Source organism: Lonchura striata, chromosome 28, assembly GCF_050655825.1.
Source record: "Lonchura striata isolate lonStrDom1 chromosome 28, ASM5065582v1, whole genome shotgun sequence".
NCBI classification, from domain to species: domain Eukaryota; kingdom Metazoa; phylum Chordata; class Aves; order Passeriformes; family Estrildidae; genus Lonchura; species Lonchura striata.
This window is the reverse complement of record NC_140730.1, coordinates 5,741,479-5,754,897: the sequence shown is the minus strand read 5'-3', so window position 1 is coordinate 5,754,897 and position 13,419 is coordinate 5,741,479. Positions and strand designations below refer to the sequence as shown.

Genomic DNA, 13,419 nt, shown 5'->3' with positions numbered 1-13,419 from the left:
TTTGAGGTCCTTCCCAATCAAACCATCCTATGGTTCTATGGAAAATAATCACTATACTAATGTGGTTCTACCTTTTGTTTTGAAAGAAAAATAACAAAGTTCTCTGAAGGTGTACTAATCCTGTCAAAGAGCAGTTAATTCTTGTAATAGCTGCTGCATGAAAGTTGTGGTGGGTTTTTTGATGCTTGTAAATTCCTTTAGTGACACAAAACTGTGGGGCTGAGTTGGTTATTTATACCCTCCTCATGATCATGAGGAGTATAGATTGTGAGGGGAAATGTGCAAGAAGGTTTGCTATAGGTGCTATAACCTTTCTATTTTCCCACTAGAATTGAGAGGAAAATTGCAACAATATCATTGGAAAGCAAATCTCCACAGAAGACTGTTGAAAATGGTATGTGTGAGGAATGGGAATTGTTTGTGGTCATGGCTGGACTTGGGGATGGGTGAAGCTGGCAGTCAGGGGGATGTTTCTCTCTGCTGCTGGACCAAGTGTCATTCTTAATCATCATTAAGCCAGGTGGCTGCTAATTACAGATTTTGGGTCACTTCTTTCTGTAGTCACAGGTCAGCAAAGCTCTGATGAGTTTCACTGACTCAGGGTTTGAGGAGGGACCTGTAGTACAAAAATGGGGAAAAAGATCAGTATTCTTAGATTTTCCAGAGTGTAAAACTGAATTTTAAATACTTTTATGACTTCACAAACATTTCTGCCTTTGGTTCAGAAATATAATTACAGACTGATAAAAGGTGGGCTTTGAAGGATAAAAAATGTGCGTGCTGCCCAGAGGAGGGTCTGGAGAACCAGGAGCAGCTGAGGGAGCTGGGGGAGCTCAGCCTGGAGAAAAGGAGGCTTGGGGACTCCTCACTCTCTACAACTCCCTGTCAGGAGGGTGCAGCCAGGGGGAATCAGGCTCTGCTCCCAGGGAACAAGGGACAGGACAGGAAGAAATGGCCTCAAGGTGTCCCAGGTGTGGTTTAGGTTGGATATTGTGGGAATTTCTTCACTACAACGATTGTCAAGCATTGTTAGGGGCTGCCCAGGGCAGTGGAGGAGTCCCCATCCCTGGAAGTGTTCAGAAAACCAATGGATGTGGCACTTGAGGACATGATTTAGTGATAACCATGGTGGTGGTGCTGGGTGGTGATTTTAAAGGTATTTTCCAGCCTTAAGGACTCTGTGATTCTATAGAACCCCCTTTTCAAGGGGCAGATTTAGTGAATGCTGTTTATTGACATTTGTAAACCTTCCCCCCCAACCAGGTGGCAGCATATCGGGGAGGAAACAAGCACAAAGCAACGAGAGCATGAACAGCAGCAAATGGAAATCGACTTTTTCACCGATATCTGACATCAACCTGACCAAAACCACAGACAGCCCCTTGCAGGCCGTGTCAGCTCTGAGCCAGAACTCCCTGTTTGCCTTCAGGCCGCCCCCCGAGGACGGGCTGCCCATGGACACCAAGGTCCCGGGACACCCCAGGAAGAGCCTGGCAGTGCCCTCGGATGGGCTGAGCCCTGGCACAAACCCCCCCAATGGCTTCAGCTACAACGGGGGCCTGTCCTCCGAGCTGGGCCTGCACGGCTTCATGGACGGCGCTGCTCTTCCACACAAAGCCGGGGATGGCTCGGCTGCCAGCTGCTCCCTGGGCTTCCCCTCGCAGCGAGGCAAGGAGCTGGGGGCGGCAGACACGAACCTGTTCCTGAACAAGAGGCAGCTGGAAGCTCTGGGCTCCAAGGGAGAAGAGCTGAGCCGGCCGGGGGTGAAGGGCAAAGAGCTCAGCGAGCTGAGCGCCCGAGCGGGGGGGTCCGTGGAGAAAAACTCTGTGCAGCACAACGGAAAGGTCGGCAAGGGAAGGGACCGAGACGTGGAGTTTAAAAATGGCCACAACCTTTTCATTTCTGCTGCTGTTTCGTCTGGTGGCCTTCTGAATGGTAAAAGCCTTTCTACTGCTGTTTCCTCAGCAGGGAACCCAGCGCCGTCTGTCCCGACGCACCATCCTTTCCTCAACACTCTGACCACTGGATCACAGTTCCCCCTCGGCCCCATGGCCTTGCAAGCAAACCTCAACTCGGTGACAAATTCCTCAGTATTGCAGTCCTTATTTAATTCAATGCCAGCTGCTGCCAGTCTGGTCCACGTGTCATCAGCTGCAACCAGACTGACTAATTCTCACACTATGGGGAACTTCTCTCCTGGGGTTACAGGTGGAACAGTTGGAGGTAGGCAGAACTCTTTCTCTGGTATAAGACAGGGCCTAAAGGAAAGTCTGACGCTGCCTCTCCAGGGGTGAAACCCTTTCATTTCTACAGGATGCGAAGCAGATCTGTCCCACATAACCAGTCTCCTCTCTCTCTCTCTCTCTTTCTCTTGGAATTGCTAGGATGATTTCAGTTCCCTACAGTGAAATCTCATGAGCTTTGTCTGCTAGATGAGCTTGTTGTACCACCTTAATGAAACAATACACCCAGACTTTGTGATTGATAATGTTTGCTTGTTCAGATGTTGCTGTGTTGGAACCAACTTAGGTCTGCCTGCAGGTAACAGATTTGACTTGTCCTGGTACCATGTTAAGGATCTCTCACTTGTCAACTTGAGTAAAGGTTGAGTTTAGGCCTTGAATGGATTTAGCATGATCCAGGAGGAGCAGAACATCAGAGGAGCTGGTGTTGGGAGCTCTGTAGATTCTGGCCCGTGAATGGACATGAAGAGCATTTCCTGGCCAGGAAGGGCAATGCCATATGCACCTTGCACTTCTGGGATTCTGCACAGGCTTGGCTTCTGTGGCCCACACTGGGGACAAGCTGGCAGGACCAGAAGATAGGCTGAACCTGCCATTTCTAAGTGTCTAGGGCAGTTTTTCTTATCTGTCCATAATCATTCAGGCACCATGTCGGGAAATCCTAACTCTCACATCTCTCAGCACGTAGATTTGCTGGAATTACACCTCCCCTCTGCTGCCCTGTAAGTGGGGGAGCAGGAGGGTGGGGAGGGAAGAGCAGCACTTTGAGTCTTCAGATAAGCAACTCTAAAGATCACTTCTAATCTCATCAAAACTCTGCCCGTGTGGTATAGAACTGACAGTTCTTGGGTCTGACCATTTTTCCTCGTGGCATTTAGAGGTTGGCAGTAGGAAAGGTAAGTGGAATCTTTTGTACCTCCTGGCCTGCACCATTATCTCTTCATTGCTTGCTGCCTTCTCACGCTGCATATTTTTGTATGGGGCTGTAACTATTATAATTTTGCTTTTGTTAGTTTGTTTCTTTTTTTTTTTTTTTGTCTTTTTTGTTTTGTTTCTCTTGTCACTTGAGACTGTACAAAGCCCATCTGTTGAAGCTGAGTTTTTCTCTCCTGTTTGCAGGTATTTTTAACCATGCGGTGCCTTCTGCCTCCTCTCCTCATCAATTTGGAGCCAGTTTCAGCAGCAGTGCTGTCTCTAGCAGCACCGTGCTAAGCTTAAACCCTCTGCAGGCTGTTGCCAGCACCTCATCCTCATCCTTCCCACCCTCTTCCTCTAATTTAGTAACATCTAGTGAGACTAGACCTGCTCAGCACCTCAACAGAGCTCCAGTGCAATCTGTCTTTCATCCCCCTCCGCCCCCTCCTAACGTGTCCTTGCCTCCCCCTCCTCCTTTACTCGCTTCTAACTCTGAGCCTGCTCTCCTGCAGAACCTGCCCTCCATCCCTCCTGGCGAGACGTTCCTGCCCTCCTCCTCTGCTCCTGTCCAGTCTAACTCTTCTTTGTCTATTAAACTGGCTTCTCTCCAGCACAAGCCCTCCCGCCCCTCCTTTACAGTCCATCACCCGCCCCTGCCCCGCGTGCTCCCGCAGCCCAACGCCGCTGGCACGGCCGCTATGTGGGTGACCCTTGGCATGCAGCCTCCTTATGCTTCGCACCTTTCGGGGGTTAAGCCACGATAAAGAGCTTGCTTAGCTAACAGTTCTTGTTTTGTAAGGTAAGGCCAGACACAAAACCAGAGGAGTTTGCGTGCGAGATGCTCACTGACGCTTCTTCCTTTGCAGAGAGAGGCCAGGGCCGGGCTCCGTGAAACAGAAACCTCTGAAATGGGGAAAATGAACCCTAAAATGGGGGAGAGAAACCTCTGTAATGGGTAGAGAAATCTCTAAAATGTGGGGAGCAAATCAGCTGGTGGCAGAGGATGGGAAGTGTTGGTGCTCTCTGTTCTGGGAGTCAGGATTTCTCGACAAGGAGTGCTCACAGGGGTAACTCTGCTCTGCGTCAGGGTTTTATTCAAGCTGAGATCTCTTCATAGAAAGAGAAAGTATTATTTCTGGAGGTAGTAGCAGGAGGAAATGTCTATTTTCCATGTGGTTTTATACAGTTGTTGGAAGAGGGTGTTGCCCATCTGATCCCCCTCCCCTCTTGCACAGCCTGTTTATCCCAAACCAGTCCTTGTCCGTAGCACTGAGGTGCCCAAAGGTGCCTCTTTGTGACTCTGTGTGACAACGTGGTGGTCAGTAAAAACTGCCAGGCAACAACAGCTGCTCTAAATAGTCATTGAGTTAAAAATCTCTAGGTTATAAGTTTCAGCCTTGCTTGGAGAGTAAATTCCCTGGGCCTGCAGTGCAGTCAGTGTCCCCTGCAACACTGGAAACACAACCACAGGTAGCAGAGAAGGGCTGTGACTCCCTGTCACTTCCCTGTGCTGGACTTGCTGCCAGGGCCAGCAGGAACAGCCCCAGCAGATGTTTTATTTTTGCTCACAAGCCCTGGGAGCACAGGGAATGTGCAGGGGGGAGTGGGCTCCACTCTCCACAAAGGCTGTAGGAGAGGAGGGTTCTGGAGGCTGTGTGCATTTCTCCTGCAGCAGGTATTTATTGAACTGTCTCTAGAGCTACTCCAGAATAAACTGTACCACCACAGAGCTGGGTACTGTGGTTCATGCAAAGACTCTGTGGCAATCCTGCTGTACCAACTTGTGCTTGCCAAGTGCATCCAGCGTGCCCAGCCCCAGAGCTGGCTCCGTGTTTTCCTTGTAGGTCTGTGATGTTGTTGCTGTCCACTGGTACCAAAGCTACAAACGTGGTTGAACACACTTTGCTGCTTATAAAACTCAATTACAACATACCTGAGAGAGCCTCTGTGCATTGTGTGTAGTGTCTTCCTCATCAAATTCCTCCTCAGACACCACAAACCCCTGGTTAGGCTTTTGGGAGGCACGTAAGTATTGCCAGGTCCTTCCCTGCAGGAAAGGGAGGCTGAGGAAGGGTTTGTGTGCCAGCAGAGAGGAGGGCTTGGAAAACCCCAAACAGAGAGAGGATGGGGATGGTGAGGAGGGTCAGTTTGGGGTCTCTGTGTGAGATCCTCTGTTGGAATTACCTGGAACTGAGACCATGCTGGACTAGGATCCATCAGGTGGGACAGTCCCTATCACTGAAAAATACTGAAAATAGAGACAAAGCACAGAAGGGACCTGTAGAAAAATAGCTGGGTGTCAAAGCTGGGTTGTGGAGCTCAGGAGCAGAAGTGATGGTACCAGAGGTGGTTGTGATCCCAAGCCCTGTGACTTGAAGCCAAGGTGTTTGAGCAGTGGCCTTGATTTCAGTGAGAACAGAAATGTGTTCAGGTGTGTTTAGTCCTTGGGGAAGCAGGGCTGGAAGCAGGAACTGGGGATGAAATAATCTGCTTTGCTTCTGTGCTCTGGAGCCAGGCTGGGAGAGCTGGGGGTGCTCCCCTGGAGAGGAGAAGCTCCAGGGAGAGCTCAGAGCCCCTGGCAGGGCCTGAAGGGGCTCCAGGAGAGCTGGAGAGGGACTGGGGACAAGGCCTGGAGGGACAGGACACAGGGAATGGCTCCCAGTGCCAGAGGGCAGGGCTGGATGGGAGATTGGGCAGGAATTGTTCCTGGCAGGGTGGGCAGGCCCTGGCACAGGGTGCCCACCCTGGATCCCTGGCAGTGCCCAAGGCCAGGCTGGACAGGGCTGGGAGCAGCCTGGGACAGTGGGAGGTGTCCCTGCCATGGCACTGGATGGGCTTTGAGGTCCCTCCCAACCCAAACCTTTCTATGATTCATGATGTCCCTCCCCCACAATAATAACAAAACTCAAAGCAGATTAACTTTTACTATAAAAAGGTGAAATACTGAGGGGGGAAATACCTTTTTTACTCTTTCCCCCTCACTTGATTTCAGTCCCATAGAAAAGAGTTCAACACAGCCACAGCTTGAAAATCTGCAGCATTTGGAAGGGCCACACGTCCCTTGGAACATCCATCCTTTCCTCTAATTGGGATTGGGTCAAGATTTGCTTCATCTGAAGAGGTCTTGGAGCAATGTAGGAATGACTGACACTTCTAACAACACAGCAAATTTTTGCCTTTTATTTAGATGAGTCTCCTCCTCTCCTTCTGTTGTGCAGGTAACTAGGATTTCTACCTCAACCCAATGTGACCTATGCAAGGACAACGTGGACCAACTTCACTCGGCTTCCACTGAAAGGTGCTCACCTGGCCTGTGCAGGGGTTTCTACTCTTACTACTGGACAAAACAAAAATCATAAAAAAGACCTAAACAACAGAGCAAACATTTACTGTGAATCTGACTAAAAAAAAAAAAAAAAAAAAAGGAAAAAAGGCAAAAAAAAAAAAAGGCAAAAGAAATGCTTAAAGCTCCAGTTTGTATTGTTGATAGTTTAGATAAAATATTTATCTTTTTTTTAAAGTGAAAACAAATTTGACTTATTTTATTCCACCTAGATTCATAAATGCAAGTTATTATTATTAAATTCTCTGGATACTAAAGGACTGGCACACCAGCAGAGATGTAAAAGAGCCTCCTCGGTGCTATTTTGTCCGTCAGAACTGTGCCTCTGGTTTGAATCCTTGGTGCTGATTTTGGGGGGTTGACCAATGCCAAACCCAGTTTTTAAAGGTCTGCAGATTATTTATTCCCCTGACTGTGTTCATATCCCAAAATCCTCTTGGTTGGCAGCCGGGGCTGACAGAGGAATGAATTCTCCCCCTGGGGTTTGGCTCGGACTGAGCCAGGCCCATTTTAACTGGGTGGGTTTTAATTGAGTTTGTGACTAACGAGGGCTCTGTGCTCCCCTCTGGAGCAGCCTGGGCAGGCACAGCCCACGCAGGCACAGCTGGAACAGGAGAAATCCAAGTCCTGCCCCATCCAAACTACTTCCCTGGGCCATTTGCAGTTGCTGGTGGCGCTGGGGTCACTGTGAATTTTGGTAGCTGGTCTGGTAACTCGCTTCTTGGGGCTGGCCTTGGTGTTTGAGCAGGGTGTGTGCTGGCTGGTGCTGGTGCAGCCCTTTCCCCAGCGTTGGGAAGGCTGAACATTGTGTTTCTGTCCTGCTGCAGGCTGCAGAGTTTGCTCAGCTCGTTGTTTTTCTGTTCCAAGCACGACGTGTTTCCTTGGTAGGGTTTTGATACTTGACTCCAACCCGGCTTGGCCGTGTACATGGATTAACAAGGTGCATTTTGCTTTTGTGTTCCTTTGCTTTTGAGTAGGTTCCTGAATGGTAGTTCACAAAAACACCCTGACCTGGCTGCCTGTGCTGTCACTGTCCCCCTGGGGCAGGGACTTGCGTCGTGACTCGGTGTCGTGCGCAGGAAGGGCTGATTTTAAAGAGCTGTGATGAAAACTTCTAAGTTTCCTATGCTTTATTTCCTTTGTTTTTAGTTTGTACAATGCACAATGAACCTGTAAAAACTTATTTATTCAAGTGCACAAAGTGAGGAGGAGAAGGAGGATCCATTTAAGGAAGATCAGGCTGGTCTGAGTTCAGGCCGGGCCAAGCACCAATAAAGAAAACTACAGTAGAAAGGGGATTGCAACAGCAAAATGACTGGAAAAAAAATCACATTCAGGCTTTGGAAAACACCTCCCTGCTGATCCTGATGCTCAGAGGGGCAGCACTGGCTTTAAATCCCTTCTGGTGAGTCTCCCACTGCAGCAGTCAGGCACTGGCAGGAGCTCCGTGGAGCACCTGGGGTCACAAAGAGCTGCTGTGGGTTTGGGGTCATTGAGGTCCCTGTGCCCTCCTGGGCTCTCCTGCTGCCTGGATCCAGCAGGGTTGGAAGTGTTTGGAGAGGGGGTCAGGGGCTGCAGCAGCTCCCACCCTCTGCAGGGCTCATCCTGGGCAGTCTTAGAGGGGTTTAGGACCAAGTGCAGTTTTCTGTGGATTCCTGAGTGTGTCTTCCATGGGAGCCTCTGAGTGCAGCCTCTGGGGTCTGGCTTTGCCTCCTTATCCACTGGGAAGGGACTGAAAGTCCTGAGAGTTGGGGGCATTTTGGAATGTTTCTGCTTTGTGTGGGACAGGCTGTGTCCTGCTGAGAGACTGGCAGCATGAGGAAAACCTGGAAAAGGGCAGGAATGCTCAGAGGAAGAGAGGAACATCCAGTAGCTTCTCGTAGGAGCCAAACACAGTGTATGTCCTGGAATCCAGGAGCACAGTAACCCAGATGTTTTGCAGCTGGGAGTTGGGCAGCTCCAGCTTCTTCCCCAGCACACAGCAGAGTGCTGGGGCTTCTGGAGACTGTAAATGAGTGATTGCTGGAGGGACAGCAGCCTTAATTAATCTCCTAATTACCTGTCCCCCATCATTTTTATCTCTGGTGAAAGAGAGAGAGGAGGAAATTCAAGTAGAAGCTTTTCATCCCCCTGGTTTTATCAGATCCTTTCCTGCAGAGGGGCCAGGATATGGTGCCCCTTGGAGCTCTTGTGCCTCCCTTCACCTCCAGGAAGAAAACTCAGCTGCCATCCCTGTCCTGGTCTGAGTGGTGCCCAAGGCACTCCCAAGATTCCTGCTGGAGAAGGAACCAACCCACAGATCCCATGGAACCTTCGGTGCTTCCCAGCACTGCTCCAGGCCTGGCTCTCCTGTGTCACCCACCCTGCTGGCACCTGACACTCCCTGGATGGTGAGGAGGGACAGATCCCTGTGGGAATGATGTGCTCTGCATCCAGCAGCTCCGGAGTTCTGGGGAGCCAGGCTGAGCTGTCAGAGAGGTCAGGGTGGCCTGGCCACTGTCTCCTCACTGTTGGACTCGCTGATCTGAAAGATCTTTTCCAACTGAAACAATTCTGTGATTCCAGGACCCTTTGGAGCAAAGGCCTTGGGTGAGGAGTTTGTCCCCTGCTCTTTGCTGGATGCTGTGGAAAAGCAAAAAGCAAAGCCTGTCTGTGCCTCGGTGTCACCTTTGGTCACTGCCTTGGTGGCCAGGCAGTGTCCAAGGCAGGGCTGGCTCAGGAGCAGCCTTGGCAACGGGCAGCACAAGCCCTGGAGCTCAGCCCTGTGGCTGAGCCCTGCCACCCCCAGGATTTTTGAGTCTGTGACTCTCCAGATGTCGTCCGGGAAGGCTCAAGGGAAGCAGACCCAGGAGTGAATCTTTGGGGTTCCCAGCAAGGGATCCAGCCTGCCTGAGCATCAGCCTTCCCCTGCCTGTGCAGCACTGCCTGCTGCCATCCCAGTGCCTGCTGTTCCCACACTGGGAGGATCTGGAGCTGCTCTGGCCTTGCTGGTGTGCTCCCCCCAGCCCAGGCCCTGCACTGTGACTGCTCCTGGTCGTGGTTCCCAGATTGTGCTTCCAGAGGGGCCCTGCTCAGCATGAGCTGGGGAGCCAAGGGGGCTGTTTGGGACTGGTGCCTCGGCACTGGCTGAGCTGGGAGATGTTTTTGCCAAGAGATTGCTGGTTTTGTCTTCCCTCTCCCTGACCTTTTATTGCTTTGCCATGATCTAGGGCAAACTCAGCTTAAAATCGTGGACTCAGAGAACATCCTGAGTTGGAAGGGACCTGGAGGCTCATCGAGTCCAGCTCGTGCTCTGTCTGCACACTGGGAAGAGCTCTCACCTGGCTGAGGGCAGACCTTGGAGCTGCTGGGATCTGATCCATGTGGCCACAGCTGTGACCCCCCTGCTGGAACACTGGGCCAGGAGCTGAAACCTGTTTGCAGTAATTGAAGATCCTCTGGAGCAATCAAAGCCAAACAGCTCCAAAAAAGAGAATTTCTCCTGCTGGTGCTGGGTCCAGTCCTTCCGGGGCTGTCACACAATTCCCCCTCCTCCACGCCCCTGCTGCCAGCACAGGACTCGCCAGGAAGCAAAAACACATCTTGGAGCAAGTCTGCTGCCAAAAAAATGGAATTTCCTGAGTGCTGTGCTGAGGAAAACCTGTCCCTGCTGCTGAATGTCAGCCTTGAGGAACAAGACTTGCGTGGGCTCTTCCTTTCTCGGGCATTTGCCACCTCTGGCTAGCCAGGCCCAGTCCCCTGGGACCCAAGGTGCTGGGAGGGCTCCAAAGGCACTGGACCTAAATCTGGGATTTGCTGCAGATGAGCAATTCAGCAGCAATTCTTCCATCAGCCAGGGATGTGGGGACACGCAGCAGTTGAGGGAGAGAGTGGGAAGCATTGCTGAGGCTGTAGAGGCTGGATCCGAGCTGGTGCAGGGGGTAATGGGAATTGGAGGTGTCCCTCCAGCCCCTCTTGGCTTGGCACAAATGAGGCTGTTCCCTGCAGGAATGTGTGGATCAGTCTGGACAACCAGGGAGCATCTTCACCTCAGTTCAGTTGTGGATGCAGTGGGAGAGAGGAGGAGGAAAGCAGCTTTTTAGGGAAGCAGCAGGAGTGCAGCACATCCTCACTGCCCTGGCATTCTGGGATGAGTTCATCTCCAGCTCCTTCTGATCACCAGGAATTTGTGTCTCCTCAGCCACACAGACCAGAAATTCTTGTGCTTCCATCTCTTTACCTTCTTTGCTGTTGGGGACAGCACTTTATCTTCCAGTGCAGCCTTTGTGCTCCCTCTGCTCTTGGCTGGGCTTGGGCTCTGGGCTCAGCCTGGCAGGGAAATGGGATTCCCACTCACTGCTGGGATCAAGCTGAGCTTGGAGGGTCTGAGTCTGGGATCACACCCACAGTCCCTGAAGTCCTGCAGGCAGGAAGGTGGCATCACTTGGTCATGAATGGATTTATTCATCTCTTCTTGAATCCAGAGATTCCAAATCCCCAGGACTTGACACTCCTTAGTGTGAAACTTGCCCAGCTCTGGGTCGCACTCAGTTCAGCTGAGTCACTTTGTTCTTTCTTTAGTCAAATTTAATCCTTGAGGAAGTCACTTGAGCAATTGCAGCCCAGGAGTGGAAAGGTTTCCAGTCTGATCAGCTCTTCCATCCCACCTGGAACATGTCCAGCTGCAGCATTGCTCCGGGGCTGTGTCCCTGCCCTCACCCCTGGGGACAAGTTTCTTTCTGAGACGTGTGCTGGGGTCACTTCTTCAGCCTTCTTTGGGGTTGGACTAAATGACTTTTAAAGGTGCTTTCCAATCTTCTCAAACTGTTCTGATTCCCTGTCCAGACACATGTGAGAGGAGGTGGGTGAGAGCCGGACCTGCTGCTCCTGCACCTTCACCCCAGCCCTGTGGGGTACAACAGCTGGCAGCTCAGGTGCTCCCCACCACACTGGATTTACTGCCTGTGGTCACTGTTTCCATCTCATCCCAGCCTTCCCTTGGAAGGACATGGATCTTCCTGCTCTGCTGGGCTGCCCCTTCCAGGTCTTTTCCTGTGGCGTGGACAGGCAGCCCTGGGGTTCGGTCCTTGTTGCGATTGTGTGTTCAGAAAGCAGCACCTGCTACCCCCACTTGGTATTTTCCCATTTGGACGACAGTCCAGGCAGAGGAGAGGCCGAGGGACTGGGGGCAGGGACAGTCCCAGCGTGCAGAGCTGCTGGGGACACCCAGCCCGGGCTCAGGGAGGGCACAGCCGGCGCTTGCAGCTCCTCCGAGCCCTGCAGTGCCCACCTTGGCACCGGGAGCTGTGGGGTCTGTGGGATCTGTGCCCTCGGGATGCTCTGGTTCCCTGGTCCCCTCCAGCTTGAGCTGCTCTCAGGCTGCTGTGGTGATTCCCCTCCCTGCTCAGCCTTCCCTGGGCCCTTCCTCCCCTCCTCAGCAGGGATGGAGCTCCCCGGGGCTGCCTGTGCTGGCCCAAGGTGGCTCCTGTGGGACCCCTTTGATTCGGTGCTGGGATTCACCCTCTGCAAACCCGAGGGGTCTCTGTGTGTTTTGTCCTGGGTAACTCCACCCTGCAATGATCCCAACTCCCAGGCGTGGAAAATTCTGCTTTTCTTGTTTTGCCTGAGCCAAAAGCACAGAGAGGATTAAGGACTGGGAGCAGGGGAGGGCCTCGGACGGGGCTGTGAACCCAAAATGCTTTTGGGGAGCAGAAACTACACAGTGTTTTTGTGAACTATCTTTGCAGCACTGAGGAAAAATCACAGGAATTGGAGTTTTGGGAGTAGAGATGTGCAGTCAGTGTATGAATATTTGAAGTCTTACTGGTTTTAAAGGGTTTTTTTTCTTTTTTTTTGCTCCATTTCCATTTTCCGCTCCATGTGCGGATCAGGTTTTCACTAAAAGCTGTTTCAAAATGTTGTTGTGCCATATTTTATTTATCCTTATACATTATAAATATATAAATATATATTTAGACTGAATATTGCATTGAAAGATGCTGTTATTGGGAACTTCAGGGTTTAAACTTGAGACAAAAAAAATTGGGAAATAATTCTCCAGTACTTTTACTGTTTGGGACCTTCTTCCTGAAGAGGCTCCTTGAATTCTTTATGGTGTAAAAACAAAATCACATCTGAAAATTCCAAGTTTGACAATGCTAACCCTGAAGTTCTCATGTTTGTGATCCTTTGGTTTTCTTGAGGTACATCTGGTTGCTTTTCTGGTGCAGTCAAATAATTTTTTAAAAGGTTTTTGTCTCTGGAGTTATTGAAGAAAAGATGGAATGGGTTGATCCATCCTGCTTGGCTTTTTTAATCTATTAATCTTTGAAGTGATCAATTTCCGATTAAAACCCAACTTTTTAGGTCTCTGTTCTACTTAAACTTTTTAGGAGTGAGAGCCTGCCCTCGCTGAGTGGGACTTGGATGGGGAAAGCAGTAGATGATGAGGTTGCTGTTGCTCAGGAATTGATTAGTAAACTTTTAACTACTAATAAAAATCCATTTTTCAATGGATTTTTAGAAAAACCCATTTTCTTAGGACAGTGATATGGGATGTTTCCTAGTGAATAGGAATTAGTTTATATAGTTTAGCCTATTAAACTGAATTATTTAAAATTCAAACTTCCCCTAATTTATCTTTTTTTTTTTTTTTTTGGTTGGTTTGTTTTTGGATTTCTTTTTTTTTTTTTTTTTTATACTGGTAAGTTGTTCTGTCATTCCTTTCATTCCTGCCTAGCAGTAGTGTGAATTCTGGTGTGTATATATGTATGTATAATATATATATTTCCACCCGGCCTTTCTAATTCTCCACAATGTAAGAGTTAGTTTTTGCTCCCCTCCCTCCACTTAATTTCTTGTGTCTCCCTTGATTTGTAATTGAAACGATGCTTTGAAGTTTTGTCTTTATATTAAAGTGTCTGTATTTTAATACACCGA

The 13,419-nt window shown here is 50.1% G+C and overlaps 1 protein-coding gene across 10 annotated transcripts in view; it reads left to right on the top strand.

Moving 5' to 3' along the window:
* DOT1L (DOT1 like histone lysine methyltransferase) overlaps positions 1–13,419 on the top strand; it is an 80,710-nt gene extending 67,291 nt beyond the window's left edge. For 6 of the 10 annotated variants that reach the window (XM_085562561.1, XM_085562563.1, XM_085562560.1 and 3 more), the window contains 4 exons: positions 330–394; positions 1,264–2,223; positions 3,363–3,957; positions 6,377–13,419. In XM_085562561.1, coding sequence (XP_085418687.1) covers positions 330–394; positions 1,264–2,223; positions 3,363–3,922 — 1,585 coding nt within the window. In that variant the 3' untranslated portion in view covers positions 3,923–3,957; positions 6,377–13,419. The remainder of the gene's footprint in view (positions 1–329; positions 395–1,263; positions 2,224–3,362; positions 3,958–6,376) is intronic. The other 4 variants (XM_021528254.4, XM_085562568.1, XM_021528257.4 and 1 more) reach the window with 2 other exon arrangements.